The sequence below is a fragment of the Macrosteles quadrilineatus genome, unplaced genomic scaffold (genome assembly GCF_028750875.1).
Source record: "Macrosteles quadrilineatus isolate MER2022 unplaced genomic scaffold, UCM_ALF_1.0 Scaffold_5__1_contigs__length_97177068, whole genome shotgun sequence".
In the NCBI taxonomy this organism is placed as follows: Eukaryota; Metazoa; Arthropoda; class Insecta; order Hemiptera; family Cicadellidae; genus Macrosteles; species Macrosteles quadrilineatus.
This window is the reverse complement of record NW_026542598.1, coordinates 79,445,100-79,469,148: the sequence shown is the minus strand read 5'-3', so window position 1 is coordinate 79,469,148 and position 24,049 is coordinate 79,445,100. Positions and strand designations below refer to the sequence as shown.

At 34.8% G+C, this 24,049-nt stretch overlaps 3 protein-coding genes across 3 annotated transcripts; 1 reads left to right on the top strand and 2 right to left on the bottom strand.

Moving 5' to 3' along the window:
* Positions 1-686: 686 nt before the first annotated feature.
* LOC128994780 (39S ribosomal protein L38, mitochondrial) lies at positions 687-8,662 on the bottom strand. The gene is made up of 8 exons (XM_054419546.1): positions 8,377-8,662; positions 5,485-5,637; positions 4,668-4,873; positions 3,618-3,736; positions 2,806-2,964; positions 2,096-2,186; positions 1,457-1,590; positions 687-971 (listed from the first exon to the last, which is right to left on the bottom strand). Exons 1-8 carry the CDS (start codon positions 8,534-8,536, stop codon positions 746-748), a joined length of 1,248 nt encoding a protein of 415 aa, XP_054275521.1. The 5' UTR covers positions 8,537-8,662; the 3' UTR covers positions 687-745.
* A 2,923-nt stretch (positions 8,663-11,585) lies between these two features.
* LOC128995299 (protein lin-37 homolog) lies at positions 11,586-20,767 on the top strand. Its single transcript, XM_054420273.1, has 7 exons — positions 11,586-11,876; positions 13,107-13,185; positions 14,086-14,209; positions 16,726-16,926; positions 18,691-18,853; positions 19,960-20,108; positions 20,656-20,767. Exons 1-7 carry the CDS (start codon positions 11,859-11,861, stop codon positions 20,669-20,671), a joined length of 750 nt encoding a protein of 249 aa, XP_054276248.1. The 5' UTR covers positions 11,586-11,858; the 3' UTR covers positions 20,672-20,767.
* Positions 20,768-21,093: 326 nt separating this feature from the next.
* On the bottom strand, positions 21,094-23,755 carry LOC128995338 (uncharacterized). The gene is made up of 3 exons (XM_054420323.1): positions 23,567-23,755; positions 22,617-22,728; positions 21,094-21,346 (listed from the first exon to the last, which is right to left on the bottom strand). The coding sequence occupies exons 1-3, from the start codon at positions 23,623-23,625 to the stop codon at positions 21,185-21,187; spliced, it is 333 nt and encodes a 110-aa protein (XP_054276298.1). The 5' UTR covers positions 23,626-23,755; the 3' UTR covers positions 21,094-21,184.
* Between the last annotated feature and the right edge of the window lie 294 nt (positions 23,756-24,049).

Here is a 24,049-nt window from a genome sequence, read left to right as displayed (position 1 = left end):
AGGTAAAAAGTGTTTTGACCAACTGTCAATAGTATTGGTTGAAGTTGAAATAAATAAATTTAAAATTTTCCTACAGTTATATGACAAAGCAGGCTTCCTTGCATTGATTACCCATTATTTTTGTAGTATTTTTTTTAAATATTGCTTTCAAGAAAATAAATACTTTCTGTTTCTTATTATAGCACACAAAGTAGCTAATTGCTAGATCTTGGTACTTTTGCCACACTAATTTTACTAAGACACACTCCAGTATGCCAACCAAACAACACAAGACACTAGACAGTGTGCTTTTATAAGGCACGTAATACATGTACGCTTGAAAATAATTTGGCAACACTTAAAGATACTACGACTTAGGGGCCTGCTTTACAGAAAATTTAAGGTTGTTACGGTACAAGATTTTTCACCTCAGTTCTCGGTACAAAATCAGTATGGCTACCAGTATTTCTGCCGTTTTCTTCTCAGAATTGTATTTAGCCTAAACCCATATTTAAAATGTTAATACATTGACATTACTATAAAAATGGATAGTATCCTACATCCATGGTTTTCTAACAATCACACTAGTAAAACCTTTTCCTCCTTAACAGAATTATGTCAAGAAACACCGTTAAGATAAAGGCTTTACGTACAGATAATTTGCCAAAAGTGAGGTAAAACACATTGAGGTTAGTAAAGACAAATCATTAGGCATTACATTTTTTTTATTTAACACTTATCTCTGTACAAAAAAAGCAAACTAAAATCAATACTCGTTTATTCTCCCGAAGCCAAGCCTGGATTTGAGTTTCTCTCTTTTCAGCCATGAAGGTATTTTACCGTAGATTCTCTCATTGAGATCGTGGTAAACTCTTACAGCGTTGGGATATTTCAATGGAGGCTTAGGCCTTTCAAAAGGATTTCTCTTTTCAAGCTTTCTCATCAAGAACTCCTTAGCAATTTGCTTTGGGTCTCGATAACGGTCCATGTACCTAGAAAAACAAAAAAAGTAAAGCAACCAAAACACACTGTTATATGAATACTGGTCTTGCGGTTCACTTTCTAAACATAACAGATCAAAATTGAAAATGACAAGAAGTTAGGCGTTTTAAGAACAATAGAGTCCTACTATTCGAACCCTGCTCTCCCAAAAATCCGACTTACCAAAACCAAATTTTGAGTTTTTAATGTCAGTTGCAGGGAGGAAAGGAATAAAAAAAAGCATGTTCAATTAAATCAATTGCAAAAGAAAAATGTTGACTCTTGACTTTACTGTGCTTTTCAAGTCTCATTAATATTAATTTGGTTCAAAACCAACCCTTTAAACTCTTAAAAGTCAAATTAAATTGGAAAATGGTAACACAATATTTTTTTACAAGTAATTTTGTGGATTACTCGCTACCAAATTAGATTATTTTTAACTCTACAATTGTGTGATGTTTTTAGATTTGTGATTATTTCCCACGGAAAAACTTACAAGTTGAAGGCCTGTTTGATGGGAAACAGTCGCTGCGGAGTGTAGTAGTGAGGTGCAAAGTCATATTCAAACACAGGCTCGTCCGTGTTCAGCACCGTGTGGAAGAAGTTTGACACAGAATGGTCCCAATCCACCTGCAACATAATGTCAAAAGTTAGTTTCCGTACGGTATTTATCTTGTTAAGAAGCTAGGCCTAGCTGTCACACAGGGGAGCAAGCTGTTCTAGAGGTAGAAACTTCAATCCCTAAGGTTCCGGTTCAAATCCCGCTACTCACCAATAGCTTTTAGCTATAGAAAAACACACAAAAATGTCGCTTCAGCATCCTGTGTCACACTTTTGAACTCTATAGACTATTCAGTGATTAAATTATGCCCACTGTATCTTTTTCATATTAACCCTATCTCTTATGACCAAAATAATCAAACTCTTTGAAGTACTAGGCCTATATTAGAAAAAAATATCAGAATTACATTTTGTGACCTTTATTGTGTAGGCAACTAGACTATAATTTTCTCAGAGAAGTCCGTTCATGATCTTGACAGTTTTCTTGATGGCAACAGTTACTTTTAGATCGAATTAAAAGTGTGGGGAATCGCAGATAAAAAACAAGCAACAACAAATATCAATCGCAATTTACCTGACAGAAGGCGAGGCCAGCGGGTGTAAGGTGGTCTTGGCGAGGTTGGTAGAAGTCGTAAGTGCTGAATATCCGTTTGTCTAAGTTAACTCTGAAATAATTCCACTGGATTAAAACAATGAAATTCAGGACCAGTTGTGAAAGACAAGACAATAACTAGAGGGTAATGCACAGTTAATTAATGTGACTATCTAATTAACTAATTAATGTGACAGTCTGTTCACAAAATTTAGGCGGTTTGAGGGAAAGTTCTACTATTTTTTTGCCTAATGTAAATAAATGTTGCAGTTGATGTTTTGGCAAACCTCAGCTGTTGAGCTATTGTTTCAAAGGTAGGATCAAGTTGACGGAATAGATTTATTCCCCTAAACCGCCTACATTTTGTGAACAGAGTATAGCATTGACTTTTGGATACTGAAGCAGGGATGAGTTTATAAAATGTTATCAAACGGATATTCTGTGTAACTTCAAGTCATCCTTTAAATATTAAAGTTTGCAGTCCTTCAATTCAATTTATACTTCAACACATTGATTGACTTCTCACAACTAAAATCATTTGAAGGTAATCAAAAGATAAATAATTGGTTAGCTATAGTAATAACAGACTTTAAAATCTAAAAGTGTATTAAATTCTAACCTAAGAGTGTATTAAGAACATAACTTTGGGAATTTAACATTTCTTTTATTTACAACAATTGTTTATTACTCACTCATTAGAAGGTATTTTCAACGCAGAATAATCAATTTTCTCAGTCTGTTTGTAGAGGGTGAAAATAAATCGCTGAAAGCCTGTACCCCGAGCTGGGAACGGCTGAATATAGTCAGCGACAACCTCTCCCTTATGAACTGCATTGCCGGGAATGTTTCCTCTAGAAATCAACAAATAGACTAGTAAAATATAAAATTTACTTAATGTATTGCAAACATCTTTGGCTACTATTCTCACCTTAATGGTAAGGCTAAGATGAAGTTTTTATGCTATTAGCATTTTTGTGAATTGACAGCATCATTATTTGATATCCCAATAAGAAATGGAATCTGGATCAAGAATTTACTCTGCTTGGGTTTGAACCAGTGACCTTCAGATTCACTCTAAGGGTATTACAGAAGCCACAATGTACCTTTTTAGCTCATAATAACGTCACATGAGTGTGTTAAGTGAACTAGTGAGCTCTTTTATTCTACTCATATGTTTCTTATGTAATTTAAAGCTTTTGACAAACACCGCCTTGAGGTATCGTTAACATAATCTTAAAACTTTATTAGTTAATTAACTTTCATCCGTTAATTCATACTATCCAGAGGCTATACAGAACAGAAATAATAAAAATGCTTAAAACCTAGGCCCTTTGCCCTTGTAGCTAATGTTACCTCTTTGACTTTACTATTGGAATGAATCTTCCCTTTTTTGCTGACAGAATTTCAGTATCAATACAATCAATTTTATTTAAAAACTTAACTAAAAATTTAATTAATGATAACTTTATTACATAAATCTTTACCAATTGAATATTCCACTCACATGAGCCAATGTAAACACTCAGAGTTTTCCTTGAGCAAGTTTCCGTCTGGATTTGTCACTACCAACGTCCACAATGAATCCGGATCTGACTGGAAACTTATCTCCGGCGCAGACAGAGCCTGCCAAGAATAAACTCACAGATTTACAACATGCCAGATTAAATACCATACCATAGTAATAATATCCAACCATTTCAAGACATATTAACTCTAGAAGTAGGCTTGTAGCCCGACAAAAATAAAATCTTAGATTAAAATGGAAGAAGGAACAATTTTGATATAATCACTGTAACTATCATCTCTCACAACCGAATAGTTTGCTAACAAATATATCGGTGCAGCTTCGATATTATGGATACTGTACTAGAACAGTGAAATAGAGTAACAACAGTCAGGCCAATAACAACTAATGTTACAAAATCAATTAAAAGTTGTTCTAATAAAATATTTTAAGATCAATTAAAAGTTGTTCTAATAAAATATTTTAAGATAAAGTCTCTGAATATCAGACACATACAACTGTTTTTGAAATCTTTCAAGTGAAGTGTTTGGTCTTTGTCTTATAATATTTGAAATGTTTTTACATGTAGGAATGTATCTTCTATGGTCGTTTATAACTCTCTCGTATCTTCCATTAGTTATACACAAAAAACCATTATCCTAAAATTAGAAATTTTTTTAAGTTTATTTGGTTGGCAGGCCTACAAAAATAGTGGTTAGATTATTGCTATTTTATACTATCCCATCTTATCTTTTTTTATTTTTTCATTGTAGAGTAAACCTGCTTTTTTGACCATAACAAATTAATACGGTACAACCCTTATTATTGGAGTTCTTTAAGATTGTTGAAACATACAGATTGATTAGTATAGGCCAACTGTTTTAATGTAGCCTACACATTCCTAACATATAATAAACTGGATAAGCAACCAAAATATCCCACCAAAATATATTAGCTATGGGTAGTTTTGTTTAATGGTAATGCTTTTAGTGTTATGGTTCTAAAATGTATATTTTTTGTGGTAATAAAAGCCACAAATGACTTGCCTACCTGACTAGGCTTCAACAGATTCCCCCTACAGACGGGCAGTAAGCCTTCTTTAACTTTGAATGAAACGTCCAGGCTAACTTGAGGGTAGAAAAAAGCATCGCCAAATAAGTCTTGAAAAACACCATAGTGTTCAGCAGCTGATTTTATTTGGGCTGGTCCACTTTCTTTAGCCCACTCATCGTAAACTTCTCGAAGGTTTACAATAACTGAAAATAAAGAAAGAATAATTAATCATTGAATCCAACAATTTATATATGGCCAAATACACTAATCTGTCACTACTTTATATCAATACAGTTCACCCTTGTACTGTATCGGCTCACCCCTTTGCTTTCCTTATAGGGATATTCTAAAAAAAGGATAACTAGTCTTTAAGAGTCTCTAATCTTTTAGTCCTCTTTAACTTTACTTTAAAATTAAAGAACATTTTTGGATGCAATTTAGTTTTAAGACTATTGTTTATATTTAGATTAACAAAGAGCTACTGAGAAACGAGCTCTCCAAAACTTTGAAAAGTTAAAATTAGGTAGAAACCTTGATCCTTAGACAGCCCTTGTAGAAAAAAAAATAATTCTCAAACATGCTTATTTTTTATGATAGCCTACTAGACAAAGATGATGGTACAGACAATTTAAAATTAGTGTAGGTAATAACCATTGCAAATTGCAAGTTTTATAAAATAATATTCCATTGAATGAATTTAAGAAAACGTTTTTTCTCATTATTCAAAGGGCGTGGATGTGTTAATAGTGCACATAACAACTGCATTAGGCCTAAGCCCTAATAAAATTTATCTTTGTAACAAGGTTTAACTTACGTTCATTTTTCCTAGCTTTTTTCTCCAATTCAATATCTTGCTTGATCTTTTTCAAATAGGCAGTTTTCTCGGATGAGGGAACAACGTGCTGTGAGTCCCGTGGAAAGCCTATGTCCACCTTGTAGTAAACTGATGGATCTTTGTAATTTACGTCTAAAACAAGGATTTAAGAAATGTTACAAGCTCTTTAAAGTTTACAACAGAAACATTAAATATTTTAAACATTTGTTAAACTAGAAATTTAATTCCGATGTTTAAGCTGTTGCCGGTTATAGACTCAGTGCTACAGCATGTTTTGTCTCACACCAACAAACTCAGTAACAAAACCAAAGGAAGAGAATATTTACAGTGTTAGCAAAACGGGAGTGCCGATGGAGAGCAGGTCAAGTCCTTTCAAACGCACGCACCCCCACAGGTCTCCATCGGCACTCCTGTTTGCTAACACTATGTACACAAAGGGAGTGTACACAAAGGGCCACCACACGTCTTCTTCTATTCCATAAACCTGTAAATGTTTCTTTGGAATACATTTGTAATGATAAGTGTGACCACATTCATCACACTCGATCAACCTCTTCTCGTCTTTGTAATAATTTCTGCCGAGCAACTTCAGCCACAATTACGACAAATCCAGTCTCTCTTCATGAGTTTAACTTAAATTCTTTTACCGGTTTGTTTTTGTTAGGGTGCCTGGTCAAAAAATGTGATTTTTAAAAGGTGAGGGACTGCTGAGCCATTTGATTCTGGAGATGATATTTTAGCTAGTTCCCTTCTGTTGTTAAAAGCATTTGGATTGGAAATATGTGGAGTGAAGGTATAATAGAAGTTGATATAGATATCCCAAGAACAAAACAACGAGCGCAGAAACGAAAAGATCACGTGGTTCGCGCCGGTATGTGTGGCGTACCCTTCAAACCTGCGCGGCTCGAAATGGCCCAGGGTTCTTTTGTTTCTCGTATGACTATAGTGCAGTTAATGAAGTGCATCCAAGCTGCACAGTAACAGGATTGTTAGGCCTATCAACCTTTTGTGTTCTTTCGACGGGTTGACGGTGACCAGGTTAGAAGTTGAGTAGCATTTTGGCTCAATGGGTTGAGAAACAACAGTATGTTCCAAAGTGTCAGGCATGTTTCTGATTGATTTTAATTTGAGGTCGCTGATTAAGTTTCTGTGATACTTGGAACATAACATGTAATCTTCTTCGATGCTACATAGATCATGTGCTGTGTCAGCACTTTTAAACAGGTGTAAACTTTTTGTCAGCTACATTTAAGTCCGTCAATGGTTTAGAGTAGATTGACTTATCAAGGAAGGCTATGCAGTTGGCAACTTTAGAGTGTGCTGTCACTTCCTTGGTTAAAAGTAATGTACAATTCTTCTGCTTTATTTTTGGAATAGTGTTGTTGAAGACATTCACTTTAGAATAGTCCACTCTGTTATGATCTAATGGGTAGCCTGTAAGTTAAACCACAACGCCTAAAATTGCGGATAAGGTTCTCCACCACATTTGCACATACCTAGCTCAATTTTTTAACAGTTCGTTTGGCAATTTTGGGATGGTTGTTCAAAAAATGTAGCTCGGTTTTCTATCAGAAAATATGTTCTTACAATCTACACTTAGATTCTTAACATATTGTTCAACAAATGATATTAAATCGTGTTTAGTAACTTAACTGGAAATCCCCGAACTGCTAAGGCGCATGACCCAGTTTTTACAGCATAACCTCAGCTTTAATTCCAAGCACAAGTGGTGGCTAGTGATGCGCTATGGCGAGATGTTACAATCGAAACGTTTCGATTTATTGAACCTCTCGAGATGTTTTGATTGTAATTTTGCTTAGCGAGAGGTTCTTACCCAGAGGTTTTATCGAGATGTTCGTGACAATTGTTTCGTTTCAGCAATCAGCACAGCTTCTCGTATCTCGCATTCGTCTCGTTTAGAGAACCGAGAGGCAAGAAATCCTTGCCGAGAGTCTTTTTAACGAGATGTTCATGGCAATTGTTTCGTTAAGTGCGGCATCGTAATGTATAAACATCTAGGCTAATTTCTATTGTTTCTGCCGGGGATTGACCCCCAATAAAAGCTAGACGTATATCTTACTTCAAAACCAAGGAAGGTTTATGGATTTACTTTATCTACGGAACTTAATACCACCCAATTAAATCTATTGACAAGACGATACATTATTTAAATCGAAATGTTTATAACGATACAGAAGGTTCTCATAAATGTTATGTTAACAACAATATTATTTACTATTACACATTATTTTAAAATAATTTTATATTTCTGATGCCATGACTGAGTAACGAAAGTGCTTATATTCATATGTCAGCAGTAAGTTATATGTTGTGCATAATAGTCTACTAACTATTCTATAAGAATCTAGAAAAAGAACAAACATCCTCGTAACAACTCTCATGAAATGTAGACATATGCAAACAAGACGTTCAGGCTTAACGAAATGCAACAATCAAGAGAAACATCTCGATTGTGCAAACCTCTCGCTAAGCAATCGAAACAATTGATAAGCGGAACATCTCGAGAAGGAACATTTTGATTGTTCATACATCTCGCAACCGCACATAACTAACTTAGTGGTGGCCCCATTCTTCAGTCCAAGGGGGTTGTCCACTTAGCTTATATCAGTGTAGTGCAACTAGGGTATATTAGGCCTCAATTGATAGCCCATAGGCTACAATTTAAGTCAACATAAGCCTACCCATAGTTCTAAGGTGATGAAACTAGCCTATAGTTTATGAACCTTTTCTAGTTTTCATAGATAGGACTATTCTTATGAGCCAAAATTGTAATTACCCTACCTAACAAAGAGCCTGCAATAAGTTAAACTAAGTAGGCTAACTTATTCATTATTTGGTAATCCTACATACCTTGAAGTTTCTGTTGAATTGATTTTCCTTCATGAGGGGGCGTCCCAGTTTGTCTGCGAACTTGACTTCTTGCAAAACTTTTTACATATCTCACAGGTAGTTTTAAAGGGTAGCCTAAATTCAGCAAATTGTTTTTACATATGCATATTAATGTTTCCATCGCTGGAGCAATTAAATAAGCTTACTTACTTAAGTAAATAAGGTAACCAACCACCTTTACTTCTAAACAATTCAATAATTATTAGCCTAATTCATATTCATAATATTCCTAGTTTAGCAAACAACATAACCTCATTTGTTCCGTCGTCCGTCGTACTCGTAAAAAAGTCATAGTTTCTTATTCTTTTTGCCAAAAGGTTGTCAGAGATTTTTTATCTATGAGACTACGATATTCTCTGTGCTTCTACGTTAATAATCACGTTCTTCTGTTTTTAATCCGTTCAGAGAAATAATTGAATAGGCATTTCTTTTAGCACTCTATACTCTTAATATATGCCGGTTAGCAAAACGGCACACGGAAGATTTCTCAGGTGCCGTTTGACCTCACTAATTGCTGACGCCACTTTGAGGGAACACCATTACCGCAACGATGCGGTTTTGAGCCATCGGCCTCGGTGGTGTAGTGGATAGCGAGTCGGGCTGATAATCCGAGTGTACCGGGATCGAATCCAGCTGGTAGCACTAACTTTTTGCCAACATTTTTTTCATATCAGCAAGTTTGGTTGGTTTGGTTAGGTTATGACAGTTTAATTTTATAATTATAAAATTGAATTTTAAGCATTTATAATTTTATTTTATGAACAAAACTATTTTTTAGATTAGTAAACCTTCATTCGATTTTTTCATTATCAGCACGATTGGTTAGGTTATGACAGTTCAATTTAATAATAGAAAAAATATAAAATTAATTGTCTGTTTCTTCAGATGCAGCAGTTGGTGACGTCAAACGGCACCTGAGAAATCTTCCGTGTGCCCCACCGTGCTGGTTAGCTGGTTAACTAACGACCTTCTCACCGCAGTATTTCACCTTCCTTTTTTTGAACTTTTGGAACAGTTACACGGAACTGTTTGGAATAGATTTGTTAAAACCGTTACATTACAAACAAAGAGTTCCATTCCATTTCCTTTTTAGGCGTTCATTTTGTTTTTCGTGGATCTCTGTCTTTAACCTCCATTTTGTCAAGTGATTGGAAACTTTATCTCAAATCGATGGTGTTATTTCAAGTTAAAGAGTTACTGGATCAGTATGTCTGATATTAATACAAAAAAGTTTGAATGTTCATTTTGTGACAAACACTTTTGCTAGTAAATTTAATTTAACGCGCCATACACGTAATGTGCATGATAGTTGTTGTAGTGAACAATCTGACTGTTCAAACAACCCGAAAAGGCTTATTTGCCCAAAGGCCCAGAGCAGAGGGTGATTGCTCTCATCAATTTTCGTGGTTTGAAAACTTGATCCAGCATCTGGAAGAAGCCCATGCCATTGAAATAATAGTTGGGGAGCTGAATTTTGAAACAGAAGAAGGTAAGTTAAATTTATTATAATTATGAACTTCACAATACTGTATCCAAAATATAACTATAAATATAATAGTAAAACTTTTGATTTTAATTTGGATGTGCTTTTTCATTGTGACTCCTGCTCCATCAACAATACCTTATACCTTATAACCTTTCTCATTGTTAGCAAATTTAACAAAACTGTGCAATTTCTTTGAATAGTTTTCCTTAATATGCTATTATATCATTGTCTTTTAAGAATAAGCCGGTTTTCGTGATGTAATGTAAGAATAATTAAATAAACGAAACCAGTTAACTAACTTACAGGTTATGTCCATGTCTATAAAATACTTGTTATTATTATGAGGAGGAGGAAAAAAGGTATATCATAATAATTAAATTTTTATGCAGGAAAAATAATAAAGTTGAAAAGGAACGGAGCTATTTGTAATATAACGGTTTCGCCTAACCTATTCTATACTTTTTGTCACAGTTGTATTGAACATTATCCCAAACAGTTCCGTGTAACTGTTCCAAAGGTTCTAAAAAAAGGGAGGTGAAATACTGCGGTGAGAAGGTCGTGTTAAATATATTTATTTATTATTTAGAATCGTTTATATTTTAATTGTACAGGTTAAGCTGTTGATTGCTTTTTGATGTTGGTGGAAAATTATGTAAATATATGACAGTCTCCCGAGGGGAATTCTTTGTACATCCTATACTCGTTGGTGTTGGTACGTGTCAGGAAGAACTTGGGTGAATTTACTACCAGAAGCTATGTCCACCACCACGCTTCACAATTCTTGTACAATTCAAGTACACGTAGCTGTACCACAAGATATATACCCAGGTAATGCAAAGGTGGCCGTAGTAGTACCAACCAACAAGCGCCCAACGCCGTTTCCCCGCTAAGACATGGAAGTGGTCTAGGTCTAATTATTAGCTGCCGGAGTACAACCAAGACCCCTAGTAAGAAATCTCGTTATCAGTAAATTTTAGAGGACCTTAAAAAACCAAATCATTCAGCCTATTTCTCCATCAAGGAGTTCTTGGGGGATAATTTAGCGAGTAACTGACCCTCACAATACTCCACCCACCAAGTAGTGAGTCACGGCCGCCTTTAAGTGAGTTAACTTATTTTATTTTATGTGCAATATTAAGACGGTAGACATTTTTATTTTGTCCAAGAGCTTTTATATGGTTTTAAATTTTAGAATTAGCTCGGTTAATCCAGTAACCTGATTAAAAACGAAGGTATGGCATAACAGATTTTTTTGTCCTAGGACGCTAGAATCGAGCCCGGAATTGTTTTTCACTTTACTTCAGGCTAGACCATGGGCTAGACCTAGGGGTTGCGGCATTATCACTTTAGAAAATCACTTCAGAATATGTTCAGAAAATCCTTGACCCTGACCAGTGACCTTTTTGTTTGTTGGTGTCATTAGTTTATAGCCCTGTGAAAAATTACATACAATTTTGAAGACAATAGTGTAAAACATTCAAGGAAGTTAGTTCAAAAATAATTACTATACAAATATACAATGTAATATGATCGAGGAAATCGTATGTTAGATTTTAAGGTATTTTGTGTTGGTCATCCTGCAACAGTAAGAGTAAGTTTAAACTCAAATCAAACCCAAACGTCAAATCAAATCATTGAATTCGGATTCGGAATAGGCTACAGTAATCTAAATTTCTACTTATGAAAGAAAACGCCAAGTCAAGTCGCCAAATCAAATCAATTATGGAATTATTGTTCCCATTAAACCTATCATTATTGTCAAAAATTCCCTGATTGTAAGGAAGCTTAGTGGTGGTGATTTATCAATTATTGTTTGAACAAGGCTTTTATTGATCTCCAAACGTTGACGCTTCTAGTAAACGTAAACAAGACCTTTACTGTTTTGTTGAGTTGAACAGTTGAACATTGATAGTTTAGTTTAGGTTTTGGATTAGACAACCTAGTTTTTCTGTTGTCGATGATTGGCAAGAATAAGGTTAGTATGGCAGTGTACATTTTGTAATTTATAGTATTTTAAATTGTCACGTTCAGCTAAGGAGACTCACCAATAAATAGGTACATTGAAGATCTAGGCCTATGCCACGTTTATTGTAAGGTTGAAACTTTGATACCGTACTCCATCGAAATATCGAACAATAAATAATTTGATCGATAACCGAACTTAAACCAACCAAAACATAAGTAAACTATCTACAGTATATTTTTAAATATCGATTATAAGTTAGTTACGGTAAATATGAATAACTTTCACCTAAGATCATGAATGAGTCACAAGTTCATTGTTTACTTAATTTGCCTTGATGGTTATGTTGAGTTAAGGCATGCATAAACCCGATTCGGCTTTGATGTTGATTTCATTTCAGCTGTTGGCTGGATAGCTGAGTCGTTAAAGTTAACTTATATTGCTCACCTTATAATCAAAAGGTTGCCGGATTGATCCTCAGAAAGTCAGTAACTTTTTGCTTGTTGGAAACTGGACCCAGCTGGTCCTGATCATTGGGCTTTAAATAAATAATAACTTATTTAAGCTGTGTTTACTCTGGAGTTAGGAACACGTGATAAGTTCATGTTGTTTCTTGCCTCAGGATTACTGTTGTTAGATTAAAAAAGGTAGGCTATAATGTTACCTGGCTCTGCCCAAGGCCCCACTAGAAAAACAGGCCATGCTACAGGATCTATGACGTCACACTAGTGGATAGATTCTCATTGATAAATGCATTGCCATTGCCATTCCCATATGTTTTAGGTAAATAAGCAAGCTTGATGTTTGTAACATTTTAATGGTAAGAGTTTAGTACAGTACAACTATCCACCACTGTGACGTAAGTTAGTGTTGCGGCTGCCCGTGCTGCAGCATGGCCTGTTTTTCTAGTGGGGCCTTGATCTGCCAGAGTAATCCAATGGTCTTGTTGAATATGCGTTTCGAAACACTATTGGCTTCATCATCAGGTCTTCAAGAACATTATTTCATTCATCAGAGGTCGTCAAATAAATGTAAATTTTACAAAAATACATTCAAACGGAAAAATAGTAGGCCTACGAACCCCCTGCGCACACTTAGACAGGTTTGTCACAATGTCAACTGGTGTGTTGGTGTGTAACATAATTTTTTTATAATAGAAACAGTTTTTTTTGGAAATTAAAATCTATTTTTAGTCTTAATCAGATGTGTGTTGCTACAAATAATTTTAATGTTAATTTACAGATGGCAAAAAAAAGACGCTTGTTGGGAACCCCGAGTCCTAGTTCTTCTAAAGCTAGATTTGATAGTCGCAGCAGTGGTGGTAAGATTAGTTTGTTGTTAAAAATGCAATCGATCTACTTGTACATATTTACACTCACGTACTGTAAACATTTAAAAGACTGTTTATACAGGATGTGCCACGAAGGGGTTGCTATTTTTAATTCCAGGCCTCTGGCCAATACCAGACACATAAAAAACACTATAAACTTAAAAATCTACATTAAAACACATGACCAATAAGAACAAAATGGCAGGACATAAAAATAAAGCAAAATTAGGCCTAGCTAAAAAGGTTTGCGCATAGGCCCCCGTCTACAATTTCTGTACAGCAATTTAAAAGAAGGGTTATATGAAATAAATTAATTTTATTTATGATTTACCACCTTAATCACTTTAATTACTTATTTTATTTACTCAAGTTAAATTGTAAAAAAATCAAGAATTAAATTTAGTCATTTTGCAATTAAAATTACTCTAATGAAAAAGCGGCATTATTTTTATGTACCTCCATTTTTTTATGATTGATTGAAAAATTTTGTTTAGTTTGTGTAACAAAATGTTTTATTTGCTTCATGAGATGATAGGTTTAAGCATGGTGTTTATATTTGTGTCCTGGCTCCTGACGTCTATTGTAATTTTATGTTGCTGAATGACAATAAAGATTATTATTATTGTCAATCAAGTGTTGGACAGTTTTTTCATTACTGTTTCTTGCATTTGTAAAGTTTCAACTTAGTCGCAAGTTTGGCGGGTCTACTCCCCAAATAAAAAGCAACCTCCTCATAGGACACTTTATAGGCTATATATAATATGTTACCCTGGCAATTGATTTTGACCATATAAGACTGGTCATCATCAGGCCCATTTGTAGACTTAGAGTCCAAAAATAAGAACCATTCTGAATGGCATCAGTAGAAACTAATACAGGATTATTTTGAAGATGACGTGACAGTAGCAAGAGCTCATTTGAAGGAAACACTCCATGACATCCTTCATGCTGACGATGACTCCAGCTCAAGCCAAGATGATAATACTGCAAAAGCTCAAGCTGTGCCTATCAAAAAGTAAGATTGCAAATGCATTAACTTTAATTAATTTTGTATAGCCTGGCTTCCTCAGAGTTAAGAATATTCTAGTTTTTTCGTGTGTTTACAGTGATTTAGTTGTAGTCTATTAGAATGAGTGGAAACGTCGTTCACTGTATGCTGCTTTTGAAAATAATGTATTCTGTACCTCCAATAACCTACCTAGGAAAGCGAGCTGGCCTAGTAGAGCTCCTGGCTTCAGATCCCGCCAAATCATCAATGGATTTTATGTAACTGATAATGCACCAACCCCTAGATCCGGCCTGATGTAATGTAAAAAAAAATCCTGGGGTAGATCCCAGAGTTCTAGAGAAAGAATAACCTACCTAAGTCATGAAAAGCCTTTATTCGTTTTTAAATTTAGATATTTTTTATGACAAACAACTCTTCTAAGTAGCTTGAATGAAGTTTGCTGGAACATTGTACATAAGTACATTTCTTTCTTAAATATAGGTTTTACCATTGACTTTTGAATACGGTAGATATCAATTCTTTATGGACCAGTGTTGCCAATTTCTTTTTACAGTTGATTGAGCTAGTCACAAAATTATCGAGTGTCTACAATGCTGTTCTTCTACCTTTTTTTTCCTTATTGAAATAGTAGACGTAACATAAAATGTGATGTAGCTTACGATAAGTCCTCTCATATGTTCAACTTGGTTAGAAATTTCACATATTTGACAGAAATGAGTGATTTACATCGACGCTGTCGGTGGTTCAATTCAGCTAAGTCCATTTTGATTAAAATCTAGCAACAACTTTAACATGAAGATGGATTGACCAGTGCTATCACTGCTCAAAGGTTTCACATTAAAAGGGTCTGATGGAAATGTTTACAGCTATTGTAGGTTAATGCAACCGGAGACCGGGGAACCTTGGGCCAGTTTTATATATTTGCTATTATAATTTATTAATGACTTAACTAAATGCAAAACTAATATTTTTATAGTAAAGTACCATATTTCATTGATCTTAAAAATTTTTTTCTGATTTTTTTTATGAAAAATAAAATTTGTAGTAATTTTTTTTCAAACCATTTACATAATGGCCCACTCTACCCCACAATGGGGTAGGGTGGGCCATGAATAAATATTATGCCTTAATGTTGAGAAAAATCATTATTATTCAAAATACAAAGTTGAAAACCTATGAACATAATTTAACAAACATTAACAACCCTTTGGAATTGAAAATCTTTTAAAATTAGAAGTCCTTTGGTATAAAAAAAAATCTTTAAAAATAATAAGACGATTGTTTCAAAATTTCAGAACAAACAATTTCCGTAACATTGAAGATCAATAGAAAAGCTCAATTGAGTTAAGGTCCTTTCTGTGCCTCCATGTGGTATTGGTTTTGGAAGTTTCCGTTCTATGTCCTGTTCAAGAGCTATAGGCCCAATGTGCCCCGCCAAAGATGGCCCACTGTGCCCCTAATGTTGGTTTTTAGGTTAGATTTAATTACCACCAAACTAAGATGAATACACAAAAGAAAGAAAGTGGAATGACTTGGTAAGGTATAAAACTAAATATCTATGTTAATTTTCATTTTTAATATATACACTAACTTGCCAAAATAAGTTATCTTAACACTACCTGTTTCAGCAATCAGACTACCAAAAACAAACATGTGCTTCTAACTTCCCTCCAAATAGTTGTAGACTCTAGATTTTTCTCCTCAGTGTGACCAACCTAGAGACCTTTCAAAAGAAAATTTACCTGATTTATTGGAAGTAGTTCAGTATAATATATTAACTATGGCCCACTGTGCCCCGTGGCCCACTGTGCCCCAGTTTCCCCTATACTATACAAATTGAATGGGAGGGTCTTATTGTGACTATTTTAATACAGTCTATTCAATTATTGGCTTGGTTTTCGTGTTTGTTAACGGATTAAAATTTTTTACACAAAGTAGTTAAAACTATGTAGTACCATTGACTATTGGATACAGTTGTTGTATTAATAGTCAAAGGTAGTACATATTTTTGTATCCCTGAAATTCTCCACTTACAACATGGTTAACATGTCGAAGAACTTAGGATAAATCTAAAAATTACTAGGTTAACAATGATCCGGATTAGTAGTGGAAGGTAGTGAAATCATTCATGGGTTCTTAGTAGGCTATTTAGAGACCAAATAAATATTTTATAACTGACTAAAGTGGAGTACAAAATTTCTTTCACTAAAAATACTGAGTCCAGTCATGTTTTGACCTGGTTTTATGTAAAATGTATTTAATAGGCCTAATTTGCTAAATTTCTAGAAGTTCTAAGACATCTCACTGGACCCTATCAAGTCTTCATAACCTATTGAATATACTCCTGTAAAAGTTTTCATAATTCAACAAAAGCCTTCAGAGATACACAGCCTAGTCTGATCAATCTGAAGGACTGTTTCACATTTTTCCTCTAATTTGTACCCTATCTCTAAATAGGTCGTCATTCTTCAAGAAACAGTACTGACAGCTCTACATAAATTATAATTCTTTTCTTGTTTCAGAGAACCAAAGCCACTGGTTCGTCGTAGAAAGCGCAAGTCCGGTGCGGATGTGGAGTTGGCCTTCCATCACCACACGTTCGTCATGAAGCTGTTTGATCGCAGCGTGGACCTCGCACAGTTCAAGGAGGACACTCCTCTGTATCCCATCTGTCGAGCGTGGATTAGAAACCAGCCACGAATACCACTTCCTATTCCCACGATGTAAGTTGAGCGATGTAATATAAGAGGTCCTTAGTCTACTTGGTGTTTTTTGGCCGAGCTGTTTGCGTCTCAGATTTGTGTGAGAGGGGGGCAGGTAAAGTCTCCGGCTTATTCATAAAAATTTAATGGGTTAGGACAGCTTTTTGTTTAAAAAAAAGAAAAAAATCTCTTAAAAAGTGTTTTCAGTTCCTTAATTGAAAATGGAACCAGCGTGAACTCTGACTGAAACCAATCAAACTGCAAGTTTATTGGTTCTTTGTTGGTCTTTATTGGTTTTTTGTACCTTTCTTGTAAGGGAACAGTCCAAACTGTTTGAACATTTCGATGCACTGTTAAGGCTGTTGTACTAGACTCCGTTAAAAAAATGCAGACAGTTTGAGGTGAAACGATTTCATCCCCTCCATCTCACCCTAACTTTGTAACAACAGCCGACAGCAGATATACATTAAGCTAAAATCGTAGTGAGAGAACCCAGGAAATCTTCCTTACACTGCCTAAATTTTGTGAATGGACAAATTACAAAATCAATAAATCTACAGCAACTGACCAATACTAAGTGTCTTATTACGTGCGGCCCCTCAAGTTGCTCGCCACCGTGACTGCTCAGTCACTTGGGGTGGCCTCAGGTTAGGGGTAGTGACAAGTGTGATGACCGAATTTATATAGAATTTATATTGTATGTAGCTTCTCAGTGTGAATGATGAAGTAGTCAAGTAAAGAAGAACTATATCTTCTACTTTTATCGAAGCGTCGTAACGTAGGCGAAACAAAAGTATTGGATTTGAAGTATATCCGTTGCAGAAAAAAAGACCTTCAAAAGGAGTATTTTTCATAGATCTCAGAGAGGATGACAAGACTTTTTTTATATTTGGATGTCAAAACGACCTAATGTATCCCACAAGAATATGAATATAAGCTCGGGCTGGCCACCAGTAGCGAGGGTGCGCGACTGTGGCAGTGATTGTCGTATGCCTCGGCACCGCGTGGATTAATAAGCTCCATGATATAACATGGCCCGCTAAAAGTGACCTTTGGGCAGTCGTGTTGGCGAGCCATTCTAGTGGCCGTGGCCGCACATCATAAGTCTCTAAAAACCCCTTATATGGCCCAACTTTACTGGCAACTTTGTCTTGTCAGTGCTTGCCTATAATTAGACGGTTATTGTTTTTTTGGTGTTTGAAATCTAAACCCAGCTTTCATTAGGCCTAATAGGTTTTAACGAACCTTGGGTAAAGACACATCTGGTCATTCTAACTACTATAACTGACTCACCCCACTCACGAATTCCATACATTTATCATAAATGGTGATTTACTATAACACAAGTATGCTAGCGATGCAGTCAAGACTTACTTGCTAGTTGTGACCATAAACCAAGTTTAGCTTACTAAGCCAGAATATGCATGAGCAAGGAAAACCGAATAACTGGATCCTGTGCAAGTGTAGAATTAAACTCAAATATTTCACCTGTTAGATACTGGTTTGTATTCCTGTCAAGTCATCAAACTTTGCAAATGTTAAAATTCTTTTTGTTTGTTACTTCTCACTGATTTAAAATGTACCTCTTTAACTGACTAACTCAGATTTTGCATCGGCTGCTTTAGACTCTTAAACTCTCTTAACTTTTGTTTAGCTATGGATTATCCTTGCTTACTAAAAAAAAAACAACAACAATTTCTCTATCAAAAATTATTTGAATCTCATAAACTGACAAACTGTAAAAAATTGTTACAATAAGTCATTCAATGTGATTGGTTCAACCAGAGAGAGTACAGAGATCAAGAGGGAGGAGGAGTTTAACAATTATCAACTGGAGCTGCAGGGACTGAGAGATGTGCACAAGTTCCCCGCCCCGTCGTGCCCCGCCTGGCTGGACAGAATACCTACTGTCAACATACCACCTCTCCAAGGAGTCAACCTTGACTATGTAAGTGTTTATTTATTTGTCTAACAGACAAGTTCCATTAAATCAGCACTTCATATGGCATGCCAGATTTATTGTGAAACCCATGAAGAATGTTTACTTTAGTTCCACTGTTGCCTACGCTGGTGATGTTTGCGATACACTGTGAGCAACATTGGGAGGAGAACTACAGTTGCACACTAGCCTTTGCAATTTTTCCCTAACACTAAAACTTGTGAAGCATTAGCCTCATAACTTGTTATTGAGAACCATAACCAAGGTTTTTTTTTATAAAAAAAAGTAGTTTGGTTTTATGGTGTTGTAAATGTTGGATTTGGGCCCATATTTGAGAAATACAAGAAATATGTACTGTTAACTCTTCACAGTTTTAATTTTGACTCTTTTCCCCAATAACCTGGTGTTTCTCAAGCACTCTTTCAGTTCAAATTACGCTGAATTTGTCAGTAGCTTTTTGAGCTTTGTAGCTGTCTTTGATTGAAGGATGAATGGTCCTGGCTTACGATGCAGCTGATTTTTGTAAGATCGCTATTATGGTTTTTATTTAGGAATGTAAATTTGTTTATCACTGTAATATATGTACAAGTTAAGTGTATGAGATGGCCATGTGACCCTAAAGGCAGGATTTCCTAGCTGCCGTATAGCTCTTTTTTGGGGCATAATCTCTTCACACTATAGGGTCAGGTCCAAGTTTTCCTAGCTGCCGAATTTGGCAGGGGCTGTACCATGCAAAACGCAGGCATTAAAACGCTCGTACACAACGTTCACAATTCCGCTGCCATATTCAGCAGCTGGGAAGACCCGCATTAACCCTGCCTGTTGAAACAAAGGCATTCATTCAAATACATTTTTCAATTTTAAACTTCCATCCATCTTCGATTTAGCAACCTAGGGTCTCAACACAATTTTAATGAAAATAACCGACCCAAACATAACAAGTTTCAATACATGTTACAACAACAATACATACAAGTTACAATACTAGTAAAAACTAGTATTGATTACAGTCAAGTTCATCCATACATTTAATTGAAAATGTTCTTGGTATGAGGAGATATGACATAGATATAATTTGTATTATTGGTTATGTTTGTACAATTTATAATTTACAGAGTTCAGATGATCTTCCAACTGCTGAAGAGTTATTGAAAGGGCATCTGTCAAGGTGGGGTAACGTCCGTAAAAAATGGATAGAAGCCGCTCAACTCAATGAGGCCAGGTTTGCAACAAGTGCAAAAATACTTTCAAATATGTTCAAAAGGTAAGGTACAATGTTCACGCCTAGTTATCTTAGAAAATGTTAAATTTGATAATTGTGTAAAATTTACTATGGTTGAGTATTTTTAGGTAGTTTAAACGATCACAAAATATTGTGTAGACCAACAAATGTGTATACAGCTGTTAGAATTTTCTTTAAACATCTTTTTTTTAATAAAACTTGAAGTCTGATACAAATCAATATCTAGACCATTAAAAATTGCATTTTTTTAACAAACTTGTATAAACTTCTTGTGTAACAGCTTTTGTTTAACAAGCTGTGTCATGCTTTTTCTATTTTATTTCTTCAAGGGCTGGCAGAGCCATTGGCTTACTTACTTGTTTATGATGTATTTTGCAAGTAGCTAGAATATATTGAAAGAAAATCTTAATTGTTCACAGAAACATAAGACTCTTCTTCACTTGTGTCTGTAAAACGAACAGTAAAATGTTTAGACAACCTGTGGAAACAAACTACTCAAGTTTATTATTTCAAATTGATCTGTTCAAAATCTTCACATACAATCATTATCAATATTTTCTTGTTACAGATCTCAGAATCTATAAGGAAAATACGGAAAACTTCCAGAAGATGATTAGTGATTTAGCATGATTTGTATGATGAGTGTTTTACTGGAAACTTACAATGTTTATATATCTATGATTAAAATGTGTTCAAAATGTTGAGATTGAATACCTAGCAGATGAAAAACCCATAAAAAGTGTAAAGCCAGTTTTAAATCAATTGTTAAAATTGTATACAATTTATAAATCTTAATAAATATTTTACCGTTTCCCATTTAACTTAGGACATTTTTATAGAGTTAATGTAATGCTGTGCTGAATCAAGCTAAAAACAATACTTGAATACCAGCAATCTCCAACAAATAGCAAACCCCATTAGAGGTGTGAAAACATACTAGGCTAACTTATGGAGTATACAATTACTTTTAAAACTCTTTGTAGGTTTACCAGGAGTTTAAAACAAATTGTTTCATAACAATAAGAATTTATTCTCTGTAGTAAATCTATTGTACATTTTGCTGGCTCTACATTGCATCAAACAAATACAAAGTGAATTCATTTTATTACATCCCAGTCGGTCGATTTGTTCAGGTGTTTCAAATAATCGACGATCCTCAAAGATTTCTTAGCATATTTTTCGTTCCTCTCAGCGATTGAGTTTATGACTGCAGGGACATGTTGCTGTTTTAGGTGTTCTTTCAGTAGCTTTGACTGCTCCTAAAATGAAATATTAGTTTTATTATTAATCAAATAATAAATATAAAAACAAATATAACATATTTTTTTATTTAAATTAACAATTTTTTGTGTAAATATGATTTGTTTTGCAATAATATTATATATTTAAAAATTTGGTTTTTCTTTTCCGAGTTCGTTTGGCTCTTCTACCCGACCGATTTTCATGATTGAGGATCAAATTGAAGGTATGCACACACAGATTTCACATCATGCATTGGCATATATTTATGTACTGTATTACTAGACCAAAAAACATAAATCTGATTTATTTTTGAATTCTTACTTCAATTTATGATGTACCAGTACCTATTTCATTAGTTATAACTAAATAATCCTATAGGCTATATAGTTTGATCAATTTACATCCATAAGCAAGCAAATTACAAAAGTTTTCTTTTTCTCTATTAATATGGGAATCGTTTGCACAAAGTTACTGGATATAAAAATCTATCACATATTCAGTAATCTGCTTTTTCCTCAGGGGGATGGCCTTTAGGAGTCAGAAGAAAATCTAAAAGGTAAACATAGGTTGATATGCACATCAAATCAAAGGTCTTTGTTATGAAAATATTATATAATGTGGAAAAATATAATATGCGGCATTGTATTCTACTAGTAACTTAAAGGCATTTCATTTTATGTGCATGTCAACCTATGCTTACACTTAAAATTTTCTTTGACTCCTAGCAGGCTAGCAGGTCGTCCCCCTGAGGAAGTAAGCGAATCACTGAATATGTGATAAAATAGATTTTTATGCCCAGAAACTTTATGCAAAGTTTTGTAGCTCTATTTTAAATACCGGTATTTCAAAAAATATTTAACCGACCCGAGAGACACCCTGATATTGTATGTAGGCTAGGCCTACCTAACTATGTTAATATATAAGTATAAAAATTTGAACGGATAAGTACTGTTTTAGCCTCTGGGGACACCAAAGTGAAAAAGTAAATCAGTCCCGGGCTCAGGTTTTACTGTGCCACCCACGGTAATAACTCCTTCCATATGGGAAAATTCGCTAAAAATAGTAAAAAAAAGAATAGTAAATCAACTAATAAAATAAGCTCAGTGGGATTTCACTGAGGTTTTTGTAACCAGTCGCTGGTAATATCTTGCAGTACTTTATGGGGATGTAACGTGGTATAGGTAATCAAGAAAAAATAGGCTAAACGTTAGTTTCCTATGTCCTACCATGAAGAAGATTGGGAGTGTTAGGTAACCTTTCTCAAACAAAAAATTTGCTCAAACATACCAAGGTAAGGAACGGATGTCTTAGATACAACATATTCTGCTCCTCTAGTCTGTAGTCGTTCCGCAGGTCATTCATTGCTAATGGTGTTACTTTTTTCACCATTCTGGTTTTCCTGTAACAAAAAACAATTTTAGTAACTTAAGATACCGGTATTCAAACGTGTATAGCCTATTTTAACAACATTTATTAATATTTGGCAATTATAGCGACATTGTGATTATTTAATGAGCAAACATTGTGTCTACATTGCTTTAATTTAAATACCATTAGGCTACATTTTCCATCCTGAAATAATTCCAAGACTAAGTTAGCAAACCTTGCACAGCGAATTGTACGGGCTAGGGCTTTTAACAATATTTTTGGTAGGTAAGGTAGGCCTAAAGGTGGGGATAATGGAAGGCCTAATTGAGTTCCCAGTTTACCACCCAACTGTCTTGTTTTTTTAGTGAAATACAGTAAACTTAAACAAATCTCTTTTGATTAGGGTTTTAATCGATGTTAACCTGCCAGCTTGCTTCAATAATCACCTGTTTCAAATATTAGTGTAAATTTATTTTATGTACCGGTAGGCCTATTCCATCTGTTAAAATGTAGGGGCCTAGACAAAGATTATCTCCATAAGGATACCATGGGATCTTAGGCCACTTGGGCAGAGCCCTGATGGAATTTTTAATATTTTGTTTGGTGACAAATCAATGAGCCACGACCTAACCAAACATAGGTCACACCTTGTACATGGTGATCAATAACTTTATCAAAACAACATGGCAAGAGGGGGTTTTATTTAGGTTCCTTGTGGAAACTGTCTATCTGCAAGTAGGCCTAGGTCTAACTTAACACTTTAAATGTGCGAAGTTAAGTATATAAACATGCCTTTATGTCTTAACTATTTACGCTGATCAAAATTGAAATTAATAGAAGTTTAGACAAGTCCATTAAGCCTAGCTTACCCTCTGAACCGAGCACCAGGTATTTTGAATCCTCTGAACAGAATATCTGACAGCCTCATTTTACAATGATATTATTTCTAAATAGCCTAAACAATAACGGTTGACGACCGCAACACTAATTGAATGAATGTTCGTTAACGAAACTCTCGACTCGATTGATTAATCCATCTTTATTTTCTTTATTATTATTAAAAACAAGGTTAGGAACAAAAATGTGTCCTAGGCCTAAGAGGCTTTAGGCTTTCATTCTAAATCCAATCCAATCCAAGTTCATTCAAGTTCCAAGTTCCATCCACCTGATAAAAAAACTGTTTCTGAATTTACCAAGCCAAAAACCTAGCCATGTAACTCTGAATTCTTACCCTTGACTACGAATTACGTTTTATGAGACTACATTTTTGTTTTTTATTTTGTCTAGTCATGGCCACCTTTAAGGGATTTGTGGTAGTAGCATTTGTTAACGTGTTTATGTAATAGATAGAT

Excerpts from the sequence above, each read along its gene's own strand:
- LOC128994780 (XM_054419546.1), bottom strand. The coding sequence starts at position 8,536 with ATGGAAACATTAATATGCATATGTAAAAACAATTTGCTGAATTTAGGC. Across the intron at positions 1,591-2,095 it reads CTGGCCTCGCCTTCTGTCAG|GTGGATTGGGACCATTCTGT; the intron begins GTAAATTGCGAT and ends ATTATGTTGCAG. Across the intron at positions 972-1,456 it reads ATCAAACAGGCCTTCAACTT|GTACATGGACCGTTATCGAG; the intron begins GTAAGTTTTTCC and ends TTGTTTTTCTAG.
- LOC128995299 (XM_054420273.1), top strand. Across the intron at positions 14,210-16,725 it reads CAAGCTGTGCCTATCAAAAA|AGAACCAAAGCCACTGGTTC; the intron begins GTAAGATTGCAA and ends TTCTTGTTTCAG. Across the intron at positions 18,854-19,959 it reads AAGGAGTCAACCTTGACTAT|AGTTCAGATGATCTTCCAAC; the intron begins GTAAGTGTTTAT and ends TATAATTTACAG.
- LOC128995338 (XM_054420323.1), bottom strand. The coding sequence starts at position 23,625 with ATGAGGCTGTCAGATATTCTGTTCAGAGGATTCAAAATACCTGGTGCT. Across the intron at positions 22,729-23,566 it reads CCTGGTGCTCGGTTCAGAGG|GAAAACCAGAATGGTGAAAA; the intron begins GTAAGCTAGGCT and ends TTTTTGTTACAG. Across the intron at positions 21,347-22,616 it reads GACATCCGTTCCTTACCTTG|GAGCAGTCAAAGCTACTGAA; the intron begins GTATGTTTGAGC and ends ATTTCATTTTAG.